Raw genomic sequence first — 23,006 nt, 5'->3', positions numbered from 1 at the left:
ATGTGGGATCTTATCCTGTATGTAATTTTATTTCGGCAATTGTTACAAATATGCACCCCAACCAAAATACATTTGACACAAATTATCTGTATTTGTCGCTTCCAAAATTAAATGATTAGTTTGTCCTTCGACACTAAGATGCAACGCGATATTTTCTGCCTTTCTTCCAGGATATCGTATCAAGCCTTTCAATCGTTGCTCAATATTTTTTATATGTTCTACAGCCTAAAAAAAAAATAAATGGATTATTCTTGTATCGTTTCTTGTATAATTTATAAAAAAATGTATTTGCGTTACTTTTTCATTTGTTTTTTCAGCTGCATCACCAGGCTGATTCTTAGTCCAAGTGACGAGTGGATCGTAGACGAAAGGTGTGAGTACGCTCAACAATGTACTCGATTCTTGCCGAAGTACTCGCATAGTAATTTGGGAGGCGCGTCTAAATGGTCCTTCAATTTTTAAAGGACCCATAGCGTCCACCATATTATGTGTCAAGCGAAATGGTACTCGTTCAGGCCAATCAAAAAATTCACCCTAAGAATTATAGATATATATATATATATATATGTATATTAATTAGAATATGAGAGATTTATAATTTTAAGTTGAAAAAGAAATTTGTTTTTTTTATTTCTAATATTTAATTTCTAAGTGCAAGATTTACCCTGTTAAACAAACAGTTGAAATCAACATGTACGCAATCTCCACATTTAGAATCGAATAATATATTTTCTCCATGACGATCACCAAGTCCAAGTATGTATCCCACCATGGACATAACAGCAGTTGTTCTAATATACGCCGTGCGAGCTTCATACCTTTTTCAAAAGTTAGATAATTGATATCTATATATATATATATATATACAAAATTACGGAAAATATATGTAAGATGTATTTTATTAGTATATACCATCCATATGAATCAGGAAACGTAATGCGAAACCAATCCCCGAATATAGGAGGATGTCGTGGTAATAACTTTTCCAGAAACATTTGTCTCTTCTTTTCTAATGGATCTCTTAATGCTAATGAAAAGATTTAGAAATGAGATAAAATAATTTTTTTTACATGTTTAAACGTTCTCCATAATCATATTATAGCTTACCACATATCATCGTTTTAAGTTCCTTATTTGTAGGTGCAATACCTCTTTCTCTATAGAGATTCATGATAGTAGGTCGAAGACCAACCAGATTTGGTACCCATTCTATTAAACCGCATTCCTCGTTCAAAGGCACCACGCTCTGCAAATCAATTTAACGATTTATTGAAATCAAATCTAAAGAAAATGTATCACTAGCAAGTCTTACATATGTGCGTATATAAAGCCTCCTTTGTCGTGATTCTGGATCATTTTGAAGATACTTATTCACGATATCGTTAAATTCCATCAATCTGAAGTCCCTACGTAAATCATCTTTTGGCTTACACATGAAAAGATATTCTTTACCATCTGATCCTCTCAGCGCGATTCGTCGAGGACGTTGAAGTGAAGGCATTATTACCACGCTTTCTTCTATTTTTGTTATATGTACCCATCTCCTATATTGCAAGCATAACAAAATATATCGCACTATTACAAGAAAAGAGAATATTGTTTAAATAAAACGTACAATAAGAATGGATTGTGATTTTCAACTGAAGCGTTCTTGGATGGAAGATGTAGTTGTCTGAATTTCGTTGTTGGCATCATGATTAAGCTGAAATCTTTACTTGAAAGTAACTTTGGCAAATTTTTTGACAAATGAGTCACAGTGGTATTTAATATTCCCTGTATAGAATTAGAAGAATTTTATTATTTATGATATAAATATATACATATAAACGTATACATCATTCTTCAATTTTTGATACATCACATATATTTTTACACTATGATTAATTTTGCTGATATTACAGTTGAATAACTTACTTCTGGTATAGCTTTATTGGATAATTCGATCAGTCTTTCCCAAAGTCTGTGAAAATCTCTAATAAGTTTAGCCATATTTGACGTTTTCAATTGCGCATGATTTAAGATTTCTTGACATCGTTTTTGTCGCGTTGGGTATGAAGACTGCAAAATAAACAAAGCATTCTTTAGATTTTGTTAATCATATAAAAATAGTGTCATGTTAATAACATATACATTAAAAACTGATGCCATCATCCATAAGCAATGTTGCGGATATGCTGAAATTAATTTTACTAAAATCGCGCAAAGAGTATTTTGTACTAGCAGAGATGGATGACAAATCCTTGATACAAGTTGACTGAATGCTGTTAGCCACATGAACGTCGGTAATCTATGATGGTAGACTTCTGAAATGTAAAAATCAATTCACATTTTTTATTTAATGATATAAAAAAAAATTTAATTATAAATCTGTTACTTAATTCAAATAGATACCCATGATTTGAGTCATCTTTAACAGACGATCTTGACGAAGTTTAATAATATCTGATGGATCAGAAGTAATCGTAGCACGAGAAGCGTTATCTAACCAAATAGTCAACATCTTAGGCATTGAATGATGAATATACTTGCAGCCATATTGAAGTGATTTACCATAAAAGTTCATCATATGTATTTGCAGATCTCTAAAATATTAATGATAAATGTTATTATAATTGCAATCATATCATAATAAAATTAAATTGCATCCAAACACAAACTTACCGTTTATTTTTATCTTTGTCGTCTTCAGACATTCTCTCAACAATAGTATCATAATACTGAGCACACGATACCCAACTTTTTTCCCAGCATCTCCATACTTCGATTGCTTCTTTATAATTAAGGATACAACCATCTGTATCGACATTAAGAGTTTCATCGTTGTATTTGGCAAAAAGAAGCTTTGCCTAAAAGAAGATATGAAATAACTATAATTACTTTCTGATAGTCAATAAGTTTCATAGTAGCATTAGATACATACCTTTGCACAGTATCTTCTTTCTTCGTTACATTCTCCTGAAGGTAATTGTTTGTAATATTGTGCTGGTTGAAAACAATTTGAGAAACAACGATTTAAAGTAGTAAAAGCATCTTCTTGACAACCTTTTTGCCAATATAATTGAGCTTGTTCTATGTACAACGGCTGTGGTGGGCACCAATCAATGGCTGATAAAATATGCATATACGCTTGTTGATGCAAGCCAGTCCTGAATGAAACAATTCATTTAATACAGAAATTACTAAATATGAAAAGTCATACGTACTTTCTAGCAATTTTGGCACTTTTTAACCAGATTTTACCAATTTCTTTCTTAAGCATTAAATTTTCTGTGTTTTGAATCTTTCGTTGTAGCTGTACAGCTAAATCTAAAGTAGCTCTGCGCATACTCAGAACAAATTCTACACCGCGAGATGCTCTCAACAATTGTCCACGTTTCTCCCATTCTTCTAATATTGATGGGAGACCTTCTGCGTTGTTTAACATCATTGAAGTTGCTTTATCAAATTCATTTAATATATGTAATCTGAAAATGATATAATAAATATATTTTAATAATTTAGAAAGAATATGAATTATAATATTAATACTTACTTCATAATGTACGAGTAACTCTGTTGATAAGCTCCTGGTCGAGAAGCATCTTCTAATAATGATACTAAATTTTTCTTCAATGAGAGCAAATCAGGTTTTGTTCCCTTTATGAGATCATCTAATAGTACATGTTTTATATTTTTTTGTGAAGACTCATCAAATCGGGAAAAGTGAGCAAGTTTCCAAAAAAGTTCACGTTCGGTTATGAGAGGCTCTAATTCTGGTCTATCACATAAAAAAAAAATGTTTCAGGTTATACAGTTTAATTATTTACATTTATTTGTACACTATAATAAGTATTACCTATTATTTAATAGACCTTCGGTAATGTGTTTGGCAGTGAAAGGTTGATCTAAGCCAAGGTAACATTGAATAATACCTTGTAAGTACATGTGCTTTGAGTCTCTTGTTTGCATGAGTCTCTCGTAACACGTAGCTGCATCCTAGTATCCGAAGGGTAATTTAGCAAAACTATAAAATTATAATTTCAAAGTAGAATTATTTAATTTATCTAATAATACCTGAAGCTGTCCATTGACTTCATGAGCTAAAACCAATTGTTGCAATGTAGGAGACTGATTTTGGGTCGCCAGAATACCAGAAACTCCATCAGGTTCATCGAGTTGCGCATAAATTTTCTGCAATAGATAATTCTAAATTGTGAAACAAAAAAATGTATCATGTATATGATATTAAAATATACCATGTATTACATACAGCGAGTAAACCACCTTCTGTTAATTCAGATAAACCTTTATTACTAGATGCCATGTGTTGTTCTAGATACATTAGTGCACGATGATATTCCCGTGATTGGTAACATCCTTCTGCCACTACCAAACTATCTAAGCTAGTGCAGAATTCTAGAGAAATATCAACAAAAACATCAACCATCAATCATGTTACATTTGATCTATACAAATCATATAAATTAACGCTATACATGACAGAATATCTTTTTTATTACAAACTTTTTATAGCTTCATATCTATTGTCTTGAAATAATCTTCGTTCTCTGAGCCATCTTTGCAAATGATCCAATATATGAAAGATTATCTGTATTAATCATACGAAAACGTTTAACAATATCAAGATTTAATATTAAATAAAATTATTAAAAAATTTATGCTAACTTGCGAGCAGCGTGTACGTCTAGTTTCTTCCGACATTCTCTTGTCATCAGCCTCTACACTCTGTCCATATCGAAGTGGTCGGTGACGCAGAAGTTCAGGATCTAATACAGATTTCTGTCTAACATTGATAACAGCTAACATCTCTTCTGTAATCTTAATATATTCTTCTTCTCCATTATTTGCGATTATATATGCTGAAAGCAGCATATATATATATAATATATATACATATATATATATATATATATATATATATATATATATATATATATAATATATTAAAATAATTATTATTTAAACAGACATTAATATTCCAACTTACACACAATGTACGGTAGACAAAATATTAATGTTTTTATATCTCGTTTGAATGCCAATTTGCATGCCTGTAATACATTATTGAGTGTAGTGTCACGTACAGCATTAGACATGCTGCAAAGCCAGTTATAAGCCCAATTTTCAACTGAAGAACCTGCTTCCGAACTATAAATTTTTGTATCAGTTATCGATCAGTGTAAGATAATAGTAGCTTGAAATTTCATATCAAGATTACCCGTAAATAGGATGCGAAAATTCATCGTCATCGCTAACAGTTACTATCTTGTAATGCGATGTCAAGAAGGGGATAATAATCTGTTGCGTTGTGGACGGTAAATTATTCCACAATTCATTATTTCGACCTTGCGGGGAAATATCATATGCTCTTAATATCTCCTAAAAAATAATTACATTAATAAATAGAATTGATTTTTTGCATCGCATACGTATAGCGTATATATGGAATTATATACCTGTATAGCAAGTGAAAAACAATCCATACTTTGGCTATTCTTTTGCATTTGAAAAGCTCGCACATGTTCAGAAAGTAATGCACACGCAAATTCTTCATTTATATCTGATATAAATTTACTATCCTCTATAACATAAAAAGAATTTTAAGTGGATTTAGAAAGTTTATAAAAGATAAGAATTATTACATTTATTACGATAAAAATATAAAACTTAGTACCTCTAGAAATAATTCTCCGCGGAAGAAGACTCGGTTCAATAGCTCCTAATTCTCCGAGACATTCTCCATAACATAAACGGATAGATTCGTCTTTGTCTTGACATCCGATCAGCAGAGTATCTAATAGCTTGAAAATACAATATGAATATATATTACATGATAATAACATAGATAATAATATAATATGCATGCACAATACATTTGAATAATATGTAATAATTATAAATATACTTCAACGATTAATGGATGGACATCAGTTTCACTTAATATCATTTTATTAAGCTCACTACGATGCTCCGCCAAAAATATTTGCAAATGCTTCAGAGCTCTAATTCGCACTTCATCAGTTTCGTGCATAATCCGTTTCAACCATAACTTTAAATTAGCATTAAATCCGTCAGGTCTAAGATTGAAGATTTTTATAAAATATACAAGAAAGCAAATAAAAAAATAAATATATGTTAATTAAATTAAATGATTTACCTTGCTTGTAAAATATGTGCTTTTACTATATCAGATATATGAATCGGAACATTCATGTCATCTATAAAAAATAATTCTGAAATATGATTGTTATTTTCTTCACTATTTTGAACAATCAGAAACTCTAACATATTATTGACTTTTTCTGGAAATATTTTTTGCAATGGTATTAACGATACACATATTGTTGGAAATAGTGGTCCTAAGTCTTCAATAGCTATACTGGAAATAGATTTTAATAGATTTTGAGAATTACCATTTTAATATATAATTAGCATTCCACATATATTAGTTTAATACTTACTTGTGAATAAATGCATCCCATGCATCACAGACTAAGCGAGAGAAGCCTGGTCTTTTAAATCCAAGTGAAGTTCGTAACGTGGCTAAAATTTTGTATCTAAGCGGAGTCAAACTAGTAGCACCCATGTAACGAATTAAAACAACTAGTGAAGCAAGTGCAGATTGTTGCGTATATTCATCTGATTTAGGACCAAGCTTTATGTCAAAATTCACTAATATACCATGTAATCGTAAATTCAAATAAGACACCTGTGTATATATATTATAATTCATTTAATATCGCTCTATTAATAATCGTAAAATAATTATTAAAGCACTTACAACTTGTTTTCGCGTATCAAACTTTCCTCTCTGAGTAGTATCATATTCCAAGATAATTCCTAACAAATCTATTATTTTTTCAGGTGATTCATGAAAATTTAACATAAGTTCTTCAAAAATACCCTGCAAAATTACACACACACACACATATATATATATATATATATATATATATCGTATATATTTCATTATATTTTCATATTAAATAATAAAAATTGAGAGAATTTAACAAAAAAATTTGAAATTTTTTACCATAAAAGATTGCTTTGTAAGAAATCCAAGATTAGTTTCTGTTATTTTTGTTACAAGTTTTAAACATTCTGTAGTTATTCGAAGAGGCGTTTCTAAGAACGCGTAACTATAAATATACTAAAAAAGAGGAAAAAAGACATACAGTATATCGATTAAATTGCATTATTTCAATCTAGTTAAATCATTAAATACATACTGGAAAATATTCTTGAAGCATTTGCTTTATGTCCATACGTATTAATTCAGCGATATCGTACAAAAGCACATTTGTTTGTGGCATTTCAACAATAATAGCGATCAGAAAGGAAACCGCATAATGCCCATCTTTAGACAACAATTGACGTGATCCTTCATAGCCTATACATTTAGCAACGCGATGTACTGTAGTTGCCATATTATATGAGAAATTTATATAATTGCTAACAGCACGTTTCATTAGAAGCTGCAAAATAAATTGATAATGCAACGAGACATCATAATTTGTAAACAACAACTTAAAAGATAGTTACTTTCAAAAAATCTTTCCGATATCGAATGTATAGAGTCTTCGGAGAAACGTTTAGAAAATCAGCAACATCCCGATACGCAGCTGTAGCAGATGCTACAGCTGCGTGTGATGAATTTGGATGTGTTATTGTGATTATAAATACATCCAGAATTCTTCTTTCTGTTAAATGTAATGGAACACTAAAATTGTTACATCAATAGTTAATTAATAAGTTACCTAATATTTACAAGAATTAATATTTGCACTATTCTAAATATTCTATTAAATATCTTACCATACGAAATTTTTTGCAGTGGCAAGTAATGTATCGTGTAAAGAATGATTGGAGGTGTTCAATGCAGTCATAAGCGTATTGGCTATAACATTAATTACTAGATCAACATACTCATCCAAATCATCTGGTACAGTATCTGGCAAATGTTCATTGTCATTTTCCAACGCAGCGATTTTATTACTTAATAATTGCCCGATTATTGATGCAATATTCGATCGAATCTCATCATTCTCATCGTGTATATAAGAAATCCATTTTTTCGTTATCTCATTTGAATTAAATGATTTTATATGATTTGAAAAAGAAAGAATACTTTTAGAAATATTCAAACGTATGGAAACGTCGGTAGAGGAAAGTAATTTAAAATATGTATTAAAAATATGATCGTAGTCCCTTGATAGATAATACATATTGGATTCGACATCTTTTTTTACATCTTCTGTACAACATTTACAATATATCCTCCATTTTCTGTTATTTAAGGATTCGCTAAAAATAAGAGTGTTATTAGTTATTTCATTATTTCACAAATATGAATTACATACAATGTAATAAAGTACCTTAATAAAATAATTCTTCCCTTTCCTGATAAGACACAAGCTACTTGACCCAAGACGTTTGCAAGAGCTTCATGTATTTCTATTTTCGTCGAACATAAGGCAGTATTTAAAACATATTGACAAACATCTTCCAATTTTATGTTTGCATTATTCAACAATAATACACTGTGTCTATATTCGGATATAATTTTATAATTAAAAGATATGCAGTGTATATACAGGGAGTCCCAGAATGACCGCCAAATATTTCGTATGCTGGTAGAGCGGACTAAACTGAGTCAAAAAGGTCTCTACCAATTTGCAATTTTCGCAATAGTTAACAAGATTAATTATTATTAAAAATCGTCGAATATTAGTTTTCAATAATTCCTTACTCAAGTAGTCAATTTTACAAAAAATACGACAAGAGATAGAAATTGTTTATTTTCTTCTTATAGAGCTGTAAGAATTTTTTCAGAATTTTTTATCAACTTTTTAGTGCATTTTCTTATTGGCAACTACTGGTTGGAGAAAAAATTCTGCGGAATTTTGTTAATTCAAAATTATATACAGAGTATATTTGTTGCGAAATTTTTGACTATCTGTGAAAGTTTAAAGTCTCCTAAAAGTTCGTTTTAAGAAAATGTTCCTACAACTTTTTGTTATCAAATTACACGTGGATTAAATAAAAGAGCATTCTGATTTTAATTGCTCATAACTCCGTTAACTTAACTCGCGTTTAACTCAAGAACAAAAAATCATAGAAAAAAAATGATTTTCTAAGAAAAACTTCAAACTTTCATGATATAGATAATCGAAAATTTTTGCAAATTTTTTTGATACGTGACAGACAAAGTGAGAAGAAAAATTTCCCTTTTTTTGGCTGACAGTTTTCTATATATAAAAATTACAAATCTCATAAATTCAAAAAATATAATAACCATCCTGTAATATATATATATATATATATATATATATATATATATATATATATGTGTAGCAGAGATTTCAAGCTTTAAAACTCTTTTTTTAAATTTAAATTTTGATCATTTTTAGTGAAAATATTGTATACATAATTTTGAGCTAACAAAATATCGCAGAACTTTTCCTTCAATCCAACATTTTTATTAACATGAGAAAATGCAGTACTAAAAAATTCTGAAAAGATTCTCAGAACTCTATGAAAAGAAAATAAATAATTTTTATCATTTGCTGTTTTTCTGTAAAGTTGATAGTATTTGAGTAAAAAATTATTGAAAACCAATATTCAGCGATTTTTTTAGTAATTAATATCTTGTTAACTATTACAAAAATTGCAAAATAATAGAGGATTTTTCGACTCAATTTAGTCCGCTCTATCAGCACACGAAATATTTGATGGTCATTCTGGGACACTCTGTGTATATATATATATACATATGAAACATCCCGTATATATATATATATATATATATATATATATATATATATATATATACATACATACAATATATATATAGGATGTTTCATTTTAAGTAAATTTTTCAATAAAATCATCGATTCATGAGATAATCGACTATATCACTTAAAATGAAACACCCTGTATACATATATAGAGAGTGTTCAGCGTAACGGTTCCGCATGATTTTTTAGACACTTCCAACAATTAAAAAAAAAGGGGTTGAAAGGTGATTATCCATCTACTTCATGCGGGCTACACATGCAATAAAAAAATTAAAAAAAATTTTTTTAAATAAAAAAATCAAGATCATCTTGAATTTTTTAAAAGCACTATACAATTTTTTCCATAATATCGTAGAGATCTTTAAGACAAATTCAACGTACTAGAGATTATTACTTTCATTGGTGATTTTATTACATAATATTTATCATAAATACATTAATAAAGGAACTTATGTCAACAAATTTTATTGATTTTATTGATATTTAATATAAAAATTTGCAGCATTATCAATATAAATTAATGAAGAAAAACTGTAACTTATGTAAGCAAATGTTCAAATTGTTTGCCTCCAACACAAAGGCCGGTATTCATAGTCGATTCTTATGGGCCTTCTACAATAAACCATAGTCATAAATCAGAAATCAGAAGCTAAAAATTGACCAATCACAGTCGTTAGTTTTTAATTTCTGACTTCTGATTTATGATTAATGGCTTATTGTAGAAGGCGCATTATTTCAAGACCATCTTAACTAATGTCTTAAGACGCTAATGTGGCCCTCTGATTGGAGAGGGCTGGCATTTTTGCTTTGAAATTTTGAATTTTTTTTGTATAAAATTCATATATGTATTGAATGTTTATCTCACGAGGAATCAACCGAGTTTTCCGCTGGCCACTATAGTGACCAGTCCGACCCTCTAAAGGTTAAATATCAACAAAATCAATAAAATTTGTTCACATAAGTTAATAAGTTTACATTAGTATTCCTTTATTAATGAGTATTTATGATAAATATTATGTAATAAAATCAATAAAACATCAATGAAAATTATAATCGCGAAAATTATAATTCGTCTTGAAAATCTCTACAATATTATTGAAAAAAATTGTATGGTGCTATTTAAAAAATTCAAGATGATCTTGAATCTTTTTTAAATTTTTTTATCATATGTTGTAGTCCATATGAAATAGACGGATAATCATCTTTTTTTTTTAATTATCGGAAGTGTCTAAAAATCGTACGGACCGTTATGCTGAACACCCTGTATATACACATGAGTATACAGGGTATCTCAGAAATAAGGTAGGAGCCGCATTGGAGATGTAGAATGGGTCAAGAGGAACAAAAAAGTCTGATACCATTTCGAGATATTAACTGTAGTTTTCAAATTAAAAAAGGAAAACGTATAAGCCAATGTGCGGTGAAGCTGCGCCGTGCGAATTCGTATGTCGGCGCCGCCGTTATCGAGTGAGGCGCGAGTGGTGTTACGAATTCGCGCGGCACGGCTTCACTGCACATTGGCTTATACGTTTCCTTTTTTAATTCGAAACTACAGCGAAATCTCAAAATGGTATCAGACTTTTTCCTCTTGATCCATTCTACGCCCCCAATGCGGCTCTTATCTTATTTCTAAGACACCCTGTGTATATGTGTATGTATGTGAATATATATAGAGGGGGGGGGGAGAGGAAGAGAAGGAGGAAGGAAGGGAGAGGGGTAGAAGCCCCCTATTATGAGATAGGCACCTAACATGAGATAGCGACGTTTCTGTTAAATTAATAAATGCTACCTATTGATACCACCATGAATTTATTGCTCTTGGATTGAAAAATTTAATGGGAAATTCGTTATTAGATCATGCCGTTATTAGATCATGCCTGTCATTGTAAAAAAAAATTTTAGAATTTGTATGTCTTCAAGTTTCTGAGATGAGCCTTTAAATCCTGTTTATTATTTAATAAATAAATATGTCAATACATTTTTCATAAAATGATAGAGCAAAGTCGTACTAATAGAAAAATACGGAATACGTTGAATTGCTCAATTACAGAAATTAGATTTGGTATTCGTAAAACCGTAAGGCGTGGAAATTGTAATATGAGATATTCGGGTATTTCATGCTTCTATGTCATAATGAAAATTATTGCTACAGTATAAATATTATTGTACAATAATGAAAAGAATAACCGGAATGAACATCGAGTGTCTATTTTTGCAATTCTTGATTCCAACTACCTGAAGACGAATTCTGGGTATAATCTATCGCATGCTCATTTTTCGCGCACACTGGTTATTTGTATTTTAGAAACATTAAATACAGTTTTTTTAATTATAATACTCATATACTTTGCATTTTACTATCGATTTCTCGGAGCATCTCATATTAGGAGCATAATTTTTTGACTTTGCGATTTTTTTCACTTTTTACATTTCTTTAATTTAAAAAAAAATGGAATTATAATAGAATTAAATTTTATATAACATTATCTTAAAGTTTGTTAAATTCCCTCCAAAATGACCTATTATTTTTTTAAATTCTGCTTATAGACTTCTAGCATTTACCCAAAATGAATTCGGTATCTCATAATAAGGGGTCTTTCCTCTCTTCTCTCTCTCTTTCTCTCTCTCTCTCTCTCTCTCTCTCTCTCTCTCTCTCTCTATATATATATATATATATATATTAGGTGTTGGAATTAATTCGTAGCGTTTTTAATGAAAGAATGTTATTTATTTCACATGAGCATTAAAAAATACATTAATGAAAGTACTTCCCATCACTTGTAAAACGCTACGAATTAATTCCAACACCTAATATATATATGAGACATTACAAACGTATGATAACATGTAACTTACGATACTGCTGTAATAGCTATTTGCGTCTCACTATTTAATATGCATGTACGTAGTAATTTCAATCTTTCCTTTCCATTGCCATGTATGCATAAGGTTTCAAGGCATTCTGACATTATTTTCATATCAAGAGATTTTGCTCGGTGCACCATTTTTTGACTGATGTCCATAGATCCTTTAAAATCTTGAGTAAATGGCAATGCTAATATCGATTGCAATATAACTTTATTCGATTCATTATGAGCCATTAAATTCATTAAAATTTGAAAAATAATTTGCTCATTTTGACATCTATCAGAATTTAAATTTTGTATGAGAATCTTTAATATGACATTTAAGTCATTCTCATATAGTTTTACTTGAATTTTCTGGTTCTCTAGCCACAATTGTAATAAAGATGAGGCTTTAACAATATGTAACACTTCTGTAAATTTTTCGGCTTCCATAAGATGCGCTAATTCTTTTTTTAGTAATTTCCATGGTTCGCTGATCTCTGTTGCAAGAATAATTTTATCTGGTTCAACGGTTCGTCGAATATCGATAAAAACAAATTGCATAAAAATCTCAATAACAGTCTAAAATAAAAACAAATTATTAAAAATAGAAATAATGCATAATTTTTAAATAAAAAACAAAATAGTTTTATAAAACATATACAACTGTCAGGATTACAGACTGGACAATGTACGAATTGAGCCAAGAATTTTTTAGCTTCTAAAGTGGTACAGGACCGTGGTTCTACAATTAAATATTGTTTAATCATGTAACATGCTGCTTTTTCTAATTTCTTTATCGCTTCAATTTTAACATTATACGCTGGAAAAAATATAACAATTTATACAATGCGTATAAGACAAATTTGAATAAATTGAAATAAAATAGAATGCAATACTTACTAACAAATTCTAAAGCTATAAAATCAATTACTTGAAAACACAAGTCTGTTGTATTAAGAGAAACATGTGACGATTGTATTAAACGTATCAATGTTTCTGCAAATTGAGACATTATATGTATTGATAACAGATCTGAATTAATCCAAATTGGAAGACTTTTCACTATTTCTAGAGTATACATAATTACGGTTCTTCGTTCCTAAAACATCCAAATACAATATATTAACATACAACACAAACTTTATTTAATTTATTTTACAATTAAAACTTTACATACATTATCATGAACAATATGATTTTCTATTATTTCTGTAAGTAATTGTATTGCTTCAATCTTCAGATTTGGAGAAGAATTGATTACTATTGTCATAATTCTATTCCATAAGTTTACTTCATCCCAAATACCAGCTTTCGCAATTATCTATCAATACAAATATCATTGTTATTGAACCCAATGAATGTTAGAGAATTTTTTTATTAAAAAATCTGTAAGTTGGAAAAGCAAAACCTTTAATAAAGATGATTGAATTGATGGCACATCTGAAGATTTAATCTTTACAGGAAACGGTGTCAAGTCTAAATTTTCTATAATATCCTTTTCTGTATGAAACTTTGAGAGAGTTATTTCTTCTGCAGCACTCATATAAAATTCCAATATTTCTGTTTAAAGAAAATATTTTGTAATTTTATTGTCAGTAAATATATTTCAAGTTTTTATTTAATATTTACTGTTGATTCATTATTATACGTACCATCCAGTATACTTAGGTACTCTGAAGTAATGGTCTGAAACATTGCCATATGATGCCTTGATAATATTCTGAGCATACAAGCTTGTACTTCAATACTATTTGAAAGCACCACATCGCTCGATTGTTTGCAAATCAAATAAAACATTGTGCCAAATAACCAAGTTGTGAATGCTAATGACATATACAATAATATATTATCAAATACAGTTTTGGACAGTACAGTATTATTTTTATACAAATTTGCTACCTGTAAATTGTTGTTGTACCGTAATATTTGCTGTACCATTACTAAATGGTGGGACTAATACAGTGGTTAAAGTGGAAGATCTTTTTAATAAAGATTCGAGAAGAGAACAGAGCATCTGTTCTGTCGGAGGATTTTCCAAATCCGAGAATATCGCTATTATAGGATTGTTGATGAATTTCCATACCGAATCTGATACAGTTATCCTACAACAGGAAATATTTGTTGTCAAAGTACTTATCTATTTCATCTTGCAATAAAAATTTAAAAAAATAATTCATTAATCTTTAAAATTGCTCTTTAACCTTCAAAGTTAGTTTGACATATATATTTAAAATATTTTACTGTTACAATGAATAAAGCTGTGATGAGAGTATTAAATCATTATATAAAATTATTTTTGTTATTACTTAAAACCTTATGTTATGCTTTAAGTATCGATTGTATATTGATTGCATTTATTGCAATTTTCCTCGTAATCGTAATTGTACTTATAATAGAAGCTTACACTTACGTATTACTATCTTGAGGTGTCGATGAATCGTCATTCACTTCCATTATTGCACACAAATTGTAAATAAACAATTACGTGATATATATTCAATCCGGCATTAGATCAAAGGGTTCTCTACATTTGTTCTTATTGAGACAAAGATCCATAAATTTTCCTATAGATCTTTACGTTCGCTGTACATACACTATTTATTCTTCTTGACCAAAAAACATATCTTTATATACAAGTTATTAAATTAATTTGTGTAATTAAACCTTCCGCGTTCATTCAAAACCTCATTTAAGCCGTGTTTACATATAAAATGCAGCTGTGCACAGCAGTGTGTGAATATTGTTTCAAATCCAAGCTTCTTAAAAATCAAGCAAGAATCTGCAAGAATGCCAAGCAACAACTGTCAAGTGCTACCAACTACCAAGTGTTGTATAAGAAAACATCATGGGCTTCACAGAAGAATTTATTAATTTTGGAAATAAATATACTGACAAAAGGTGAAATTTATACACAATCTTTTCGTAAATTTATCTTTTTTATAGATCAAATATTATCAAATAGATCAAATATAGATCAAATATTCATATATAATATTATATTATAAATATTATAATATTATTTTATAGATAAAATATTTGTAAGACTAAAAAGCTCGAAGAAAATGTTGAGATTTTTTTTAAATCTGAAAAGGTGTTATATACCTGAGAAGAAATTCTTCAGAGATTTTTACAATAGCATTTATCAATTTTGTAGATACAATATAAATGAACAAATCGATTGAATATCGATTGAAGATAAAAGTTAGCTTTTAAATAAAATTACTCATAACCATTCATCCTTTTTGTAATATCATGTGTTCTAAAACTCATAAAGAAAGTGTTTTTCCAGCTTTTTAAATGATGAATGTAAATAATCGTTTCGAGCAATTCGAGCACGCTAAAGGTTGTCAAAGGTGCAGGAAAGAGCAGATTAGAGCCACTCTGGGCGATTCACAAGTTTCGCAACTTTTGTAAGGCGCAGACGCGATCAGCTGTTCCCGACTATTCACGATCAGTCACGACCAGTCACGATTTCTCGTGCGGGCGTGCAACTGTTCGTGATGTTTTTCTCTATTTTTTCCGCGTGGAGATTTACACGCACGCCGATAATGATTCGCGTCGCGCTCCCTGCCCATTGAAATTTCTTTCAAGTATCTCGTTCCTACCTTCGCCTCCTCGGATGGACAACTCGCGATCCCGCTCGGCGCCGGAAGTTTTTCGATAATACACCACGTCAGGTTTTCGCGGTGACGGTAGTGGTGGTGGCGGTGGTGGTGGTAGTGATGGTCATCATCGTCGACGTCGCTCGTCGTCGATTGCAATACTGTGTCTTGTGCTTTTAAGAGCGACGACGTGTGACATAAAAAAGCCGCTCCTAATGCGGCGAACAACAACGCCGGCGTCCCGTAAAAGGAGAGAGAGATGAAACCCCGCGTGCTGTTCGTGTACTGGGCGCTGCTCCTAATATCGACGGTGTCCAGGTAAGACATCGACGCCGATCCGTTCGAACGTAATAAATCGATTGAATTCAAGTCGCGACGAACAATCTCGTTCCCAGTCGTATCGGAAACGTGAAAGCGAATTCTTGCTCAAAGCTTTCGTTCTTTTTCGCACCTATTTGTACAGCAAATTAAAATTTTTGCCAACTACTGGAGTATCAGTGGATATCCCGCGAGCCATTTGTCTTGGAATATTTTTGAGCAAAAATTCTGATTAACGCGATGGAACAAAATTATGTATAACTTATGTAGAATGAATATATATATATATTTTTATTTTGACAAAGTTTATAATTAAACTTTATTTATTACATCGTCAGATGCGGTTTTTTAAATGATTATTAAAATAGCAATTTAATTGAATGTTGAATTAAATTTCTGAATATAATTTGTTTCTTGTATATATTTTATATTATTTTTATAAATTAAATTTTATGGACAGAATGAGGCAAAATTTGGTAGGATTGTGTTTAATTGCAAAGAATTGATCTTTTTTTATCATGCTTTTGTAAGAGATAATTGCTTTTGCATTATGCAACACTGGCACAATGTTACTTAATAGACAATAATACTAGCCACTTCTTTCCGTTACAGTGGACTTTTGTTTCTAATAGTAGCTTCGGAGAACGCACAAACCAAAGATTCTTTTTTCCATCCTGAGAAGAATGAGACTTACGGAGCTTATAATAATGTTACGTTCAATTACGAGGACCATGAAAGTTTTGAGTCTTCGTCTATACTGGATGCTGAAACTGCAACAGCGACATTAAAGACTAACCAGAACAATTTATATGACCAGGTAAGTCACTTATAATTGTATAATTTCTCATGTAAGGATATTCATTTACTACATAATATGTACGAAAAGATGTATTTTTCTCATATTGAATGTAATAGCAATAATACATGTCTACTATAATAATGGTATACATATAAGGATACTTAAATTTTGTTCTACATTTTCCATTTACATACATTTATATTTCATGTATTTTTTATTAAATTATATATTGATATATTATAGCAAGAAGCTACAGTCTCTGCTAGTTTTGAGACAATTACCAACGATGATGCAGGGGAGAAAAAGAATATAGATATTTTAGCTGAGAGTCTCACCCAACAGCCTAATCTCTCTCAAGGGTGAGTTTATTACATTTATTTTATTTTTTAGTAAACAAGCGCTTTTGAATAGCAGATGTATAGGGATATAAACTGATCAATACTGTGTGTGTATAAAAATAAAGCTATTATTCTTATCTAGTTAATCAATGTAGACTGTTAATAAATGCAGTAATTTATGTTGCATATCGATTATTTTATTATATGACATGCATGCAAAATACTTTTCTATTCTAAAATATTTGTGCTTGACAATTTATTATTGTGCATAAATACAATGTAATTTAAATATTTTTATAAATAATAAAAATAAAATAAAATATCATTGTGAAAATAAAATATATAGGATATTTCGAAGTTGTAGAAAATTTTTTTTCACGATTATTAATATAAATTACTGTAAAGAGTTTTATTTAATTGAGATTGAAGGATGATTAAAAAATATGTGCATAAAACAATATGAAAAAATCGCCATTTAGTCGAATCAGATTAAATATATTGCTTCTATTGGAATACTTTTTACCAGATTTTATTTAAACGTCTTTATAGAATGACATTTTAATCATAAAATCAGTGTAAACGATTTTATAACGAAAATATTATTGAATATAATAATAAATTTTATTTGCCACTCTGTTATATATTTTATCATCAAAAAATATAATAACAATAATATATTGTATTTGTGCATTGTTTCTATTATCTTTTTTGTGCTTTATATTTTTTTGTTGCATTTTTACAATATGCGATTGCAGTCATTATGTCATTATGCAACGAACATTTGACGAAATTGCTGCTTTCTGAGTTTATTTAATATGCCATGACATTTTCTGTTGATCTTTATAGGATCATCTTTATAGATTGATCTTATATTCTTTTCTTATTTTAATGTAGATTTTTGGATATTAATATAATGTAATATTGCAGAATAATAACAAAATTTTTAATTTTAATTAAAAAAATTTTTAATTGTAATTTTTTTTTAAATTTTAAACAAATTTAGCTTTTTCTACGGAAACATTTTTGTATAACAAAAATTAAACTTCGGAAATTTTTATGTACTATTAAGAATTCCTTTTTTTTGTAGTAGATTTTTGTGAGTCAAATATATCTATTATTTAATATTTATGCTGATGTTAAAGAGGCTAGCAATTGACTTATATCTTTTGATTGTTAACGAATACGTGTATGTATAATATTTCTTTATGCTTTTCGATTTTATTCTCAGTGACTGAATAATATATTTCTTTATATTTTATTCTACATTATTTTATACTACACGTTGAATTACTTTTTTGTGAAACACGAATAAAATATAACTAGTATTTATCTTTAAATCTAAAAAAAATTGTCTTTAATACAAAAAAAAATCTGCTCACCTACGTATATTTTTCTATGCTGTTGTCTGCGCTGAATTCTGTAAAATATGCATGCATATTATAAACGCAATATCATACATATTCCGCGGAAATTTATATACTTGTAAATTATGATGCACGGAAATATAAAATGGGAATATTATAGGCGATATAAGGGAAAAATTTTCTATATTTTCTTACATAAAGGGCAAATAAATTTAATTATATCATTTATTCGTCGTATTTTCGTATTGCAATGAAGCATATTTTTCGAGAATTTATATACCTATTTATATATAATACCTTTTTTGTCCGTGAATATGTTTGTTTTCATGATATGGAGATATGATTACGGTGACAATATTTTCTTAAAGAAAACAAAGGACAAATCTGAAAAATGTAGGGCTTTGTCCCTACATATTTTCAAACCAGTTTGTGATTGTCACAAATCTGTGCATTATAAAATTTTATTGCACAGTATAATCAGATTGAGATAATGCGCAGTTTTCTGATAATTTAAGATTGGTCCAACTGTATTGGAATAAATTTTTGGTCTAAAATAAAAAATAAAAACAATTCTAGTTTAAATAAATTTAATTTAAAAAATTAAGAAATATAATTAACAAAAACAAATTGTATTTATGCATGAAACTAAAATATTTTTTGTAAAAATTTATTCATTAATATAATATTAGACATTGGAACGCTAGTTATAAAAGAATTTCCCGTAATATATGTCAAAATAAAGAACAGCAAAGGATAATATTATATTTGAAAATAATTTACACAAAATTTAACGATTAAATATAACGTCGCTGAAAAAGCGATTCTTTACTCATTAACCCAGACGATGCGTCATTATCTTCATTACCGGTGTATTTTTATCGCGTTAATTGTATTCGTTTGCGTTTAATGATCTTCATATCGAGAGAAGATATATTAATAATGTAGTAATATTGCGAAGAATTCAATAATCGTTACCTTCCAAGATACATATGAAGAGAGATTTAAGTAAAATTTATAGTATTTCAAAATGGTGTTTTCTTTATTGCAATATGTAAAAAAGAAATTTCCTTGTTGTTAGTAGATAAAAGCATTTACACATATAATAACACATCGTAACGTATGCGATGACGTTTATGATATGTTTATTCATTTATGTGACATCCTCATAGACTACATTAATTTTACCATTAATCTTTCGTATACTTTTGCATTGTAGCGTAGAATAAGGTTTACAATAGCAGTTTCCGGTAACGTTTCACGAATACAAAATTATCGAAGGATTATGAATAATGTAAAATACACTTAATTAAAGCGTGCAAAGTGCTGACCCATCTCTTCGTTGTTTTCGCTAAATTTTTAGAATCATGCGTAGCGCATGATTCGATGTGACCAAGAAAAATTAATTGGTAACAATATAACTTTACAAAGAGAATAAAATCTTATGCAAATAATTTTATAATGAAATTTACAAGAAATCATTGTCTTTTGTTCTTTTATTATTATATTTTTAATGTTTTTTTTAATATTTAGCTAATTTGTCATGAAGCTTCCACAGTTTATTTGTTAGATTAATTTGCGAGTTGAATTTTATTGAAAATTTGATCGAGGATTATTATTTATCCGTTTTAACTCACATTATTGAATATTAACATAATAGAATATTGTAACTTTAAACGTTTCTATCGAAGAATTGTTTTGAAAATCTATATAAACAGCGATGTACGTGTATTTTTCTTCGCAAACAATAAAAAATATTTTTGCTTTTCTTCTTCGATAAAAGCAATATGAATTTGTATTGCTCGTTGTTAAATAAATATTATTTACTCTTAAATCAAATAATTTAACAGAAACGAATTTATTTATGTAGCTACTATAAATTGCTAAGTAATATTACATCGGCATATTTGCTATGCAATTTCGATGTTTGTCAGCTTTCATATTTTTTTTATTTGTTGATATAAAAAATATAATTTGTTGCAAAAGATATTGCGTGATATTAATTATATGTTTTAAAATCATTTTTAACAATTGTTTTTTAATTAAGACATCAAATCATTAATAATTCTGTAATTAAAATTATTGAGAAAATGATAAGATTTTTATAAATAAAACTTTCGTTCCGGTAATGCAAAAGTCTCATTATCTTCATAAATGTAGGTACATTAATTTAAAAAAGATTTGGTTACAATTTAATATCTTTAATAGTGTTGTGTGTGAATATATGTGTGAGGTTAAAATTAACATTGGGCATTACAGAGTTTTCTTTCTAGGACATCTCAGAATAAATGCACACTACACGAAAGAAATATTAATAGATACCAATTGATAGATACTAGATCATTCGCAACAAGTACAAGTGACACATTGATATTCATGCTAATCAAATATTTATCTTATAGACTGTATATACTGCGCCACTGAATTGCTCGGGCTTGCCTCGATCGCCAAGTTCTCTTATTGATAACCGATAGAACTTAAACAGAAACAATTAATTGCTATATATATATATGCATGCGTCATATCTTCGATTCATTAATATCCAGGTAGATCCATCTTCATATATGCTCCTTTCGCTCTTTATTTTTGATTTTAATATTGAGCCACTAGGATCAAATCTTGATCACCTGAGTGCCTTTCAAATCGATATTGCTGTGTATTTAGTAAGAGAAATTAGCCACTGGGTATTTAGTGGAATTAGTTTAGAGGAATTAGGCGCGTATTCGAAGCTTATTGTTAAAGCAAGTTAATCCTATCCAATACTGGCATATGCGATGTTGTATACATGTACGTACATTGCGCTCAATAATAGAATAACGATTTTTTCAGATAGGTACCGATATCTCGATATGTTGCTGTATTTCGTTATTTATATTTGCTATTTGTTATTTATATTTGTACATTTATTATATATTCATATTTTGTACATATGTGTGACGATAGGGACAATATAATTATGCAATGATGATTGTATACATTTCTCCGATATATCTCATAAATCAACTAAAATTATTTCTTAATGACGTCAAACAACGACTAATTAATGAGGCATCTGTTATTAATGCGATTGACAAATGACTGGATACAATGGATTAGTGGCAGGTTATATAACAGCTCACACATTCCGTTCGTAGTCTCTTCCCTCTCCCTTTTCCTATTGAATGTTTGACATACATTATTTTAATTAATTCGTAATAATAATTTATAAAAACGTGAAGTAATTCCATGTCCAATTTAATCATTTAATTTAATTTAATATTGAATCAATTATTTCTGTGAAATACTAATAAGAGCTTGATATATCGCACGGTATATTCTCTTTATTGTTGCAATTTTTAATTCTCATATTTAAATAAATGTTTAGAGATTTGTATATAGAGGCAATATCACACATATTTTAGAAAACAAAAGCATTAGTAAAATAACAAATAAATAACAAACAAATTGAAATATAAAGTGATCATATTGTATAAATCGATACGATTTTATTGTATAATATTCACGTGATATTATATCATTAAAAAAAAAAAGATAATTTTTAAAGCATACAGAATCTAAAGCCAAAGGGTATTTATTAGTTTTGAAATAGCTTACATATATCCACCTATCGCATTTAATGAACACACGTATAATGTCTGCAAAATTATCTCTCCATTTAAAAAATTGTAATATAATTGATAAAATTATGACTTATCCCCAAAGAGTTGCAGAACTCTCAAGGACAGAAAGTTTTTAAGAACTAATATAACGATAGTGAGAAAATTTGAAGAAAGCAAAAATTTAAACAGTATTTCAACAAACAAATGCATTATGATCGATGGAAACAGTGTTTTAATTGAATTGGAAAACAAGTATTTAATTATTCATTATAATTAATAATGATTGCTACTAATTAGTATTGCATTAGCAGTAATTATTGTTGACATTTCTGGAATCGTGTTC

At 29.0% G+C, this 23,006-nt stretch overlaps 2 protein-coding genes across 3 annotated transcripts in view; one reads left to right on the top strand and one right to left on the bottom strand.

Annotated features, from left to right (window-relative positions):
- Positions 1-3: 3 nt before the first annotated feature.
- Positions 4-16,392, bottom strand: LOC105152790 (serine/threonine-protein kinase ATR). Of its 2 annotated transcripts, none has more exons than XM_087410355.1 (41): positions 16,252-16,392; positions 15,057-15,425; positions 14,546-14,748; positions 14,299-14,469; positions 14,055-14,206; positions 13,824-13,967; positions 13,547-13,745; positions 13,327-13,466; positions 12,654-13,225; positions 8,376-8,546; positions 7,816-8,304; positions 7,543-7,720; positions 7,230-7,475; positions 7,034-7,150; positions 6,782-6,904; positions 6,462-6,709; positions 6,158-6,379; positions 5,906-6,077; positions 5,675-5,801; positions 5,457-5,581; positions 5,219-5,379; positions 4,988-5,148; positions 4,666-4,859; positions 4,504-4,588; positions 4,250-4,395; positions 4,054-4,170; positions 3,836-3,975; positions 3,533-3,757; positions 3,204-3,464; positions 2,921-3,146; positions 2,662-2,846; positions 2,392-2,582; positions 2,131-2,303; positions 1,915-2,058; positions 1,616-1,773; positions 1,313-1,544; positions 1,108-1,246; positions 913-1,027; positions 665-818; positions 298-534; positions 4-225 (listed from the first exon to the last, which is right to left on the bottom strand). In XM_087410355.1, exons 2-41 carry the CDS (start codon positions 15,098-15,100, stop codon positions 43-45), a joined length of 7,470 nt encoding a protein of 2,489 aa, XP_087266481.1. In that variant the 5' UTR covers positions 15,101-15,425; positions 16,252-16,392; the 3' UTR covers positions 4-42. The 2 variants fall into 2 exon arrangements, with proteins under 2 accessions (XP_087266481.1, XP_087266480.1); XM_087410354.1 differs by lacking the exon at positions 16,252-16,392 and adding an exon at positions 15,749-15,964.
- LOC105152697 (SUN domain-containing ossification factor) overlaps positions 16,100-23,006 on the top strand; it is a 43,174-nt gene continuing 36,267 nt past the window's right edge. Inside the window, exons 1-3 of the mRNA XM_011067121.2 lie at positions 16,100-16,566; positions 17,179-17,383; positions 17,609-17,724. Coding sequence (XP_011065423.1) covers positions 16,508-16,566; positions 17,179-17,383; positions 17,609-17,724 — 380 coding nt within the window. The 5' untranslated portion in view covers positions 16,100-16,507. The remainder of the gene's footprint in view (positions 16,567-17,178; positions 17,384-17,608; positions 17,725-23,006) is intronic.

This window comes from Acromyrmex echinatior, chromosome 10, assembly GCF_024713525.1.
Source record: "Acromyrmex echinatior isolate Ae372 chromosome 10, ASM2471352v2, whole genome shotgun sequence".
NCBI classification, from domain to species: Eukaryota; Metazoa; Arthropoda; class Insecta; order Hymenoptera; family Formicidae; genus Acromyrmex; species Acromyrmex echinatior.
The sequence above is the reverse complement of the archived record's forward strand: the minus strand, read 5'-3'. Positions and strand labels throughout refer to the sequence as shown.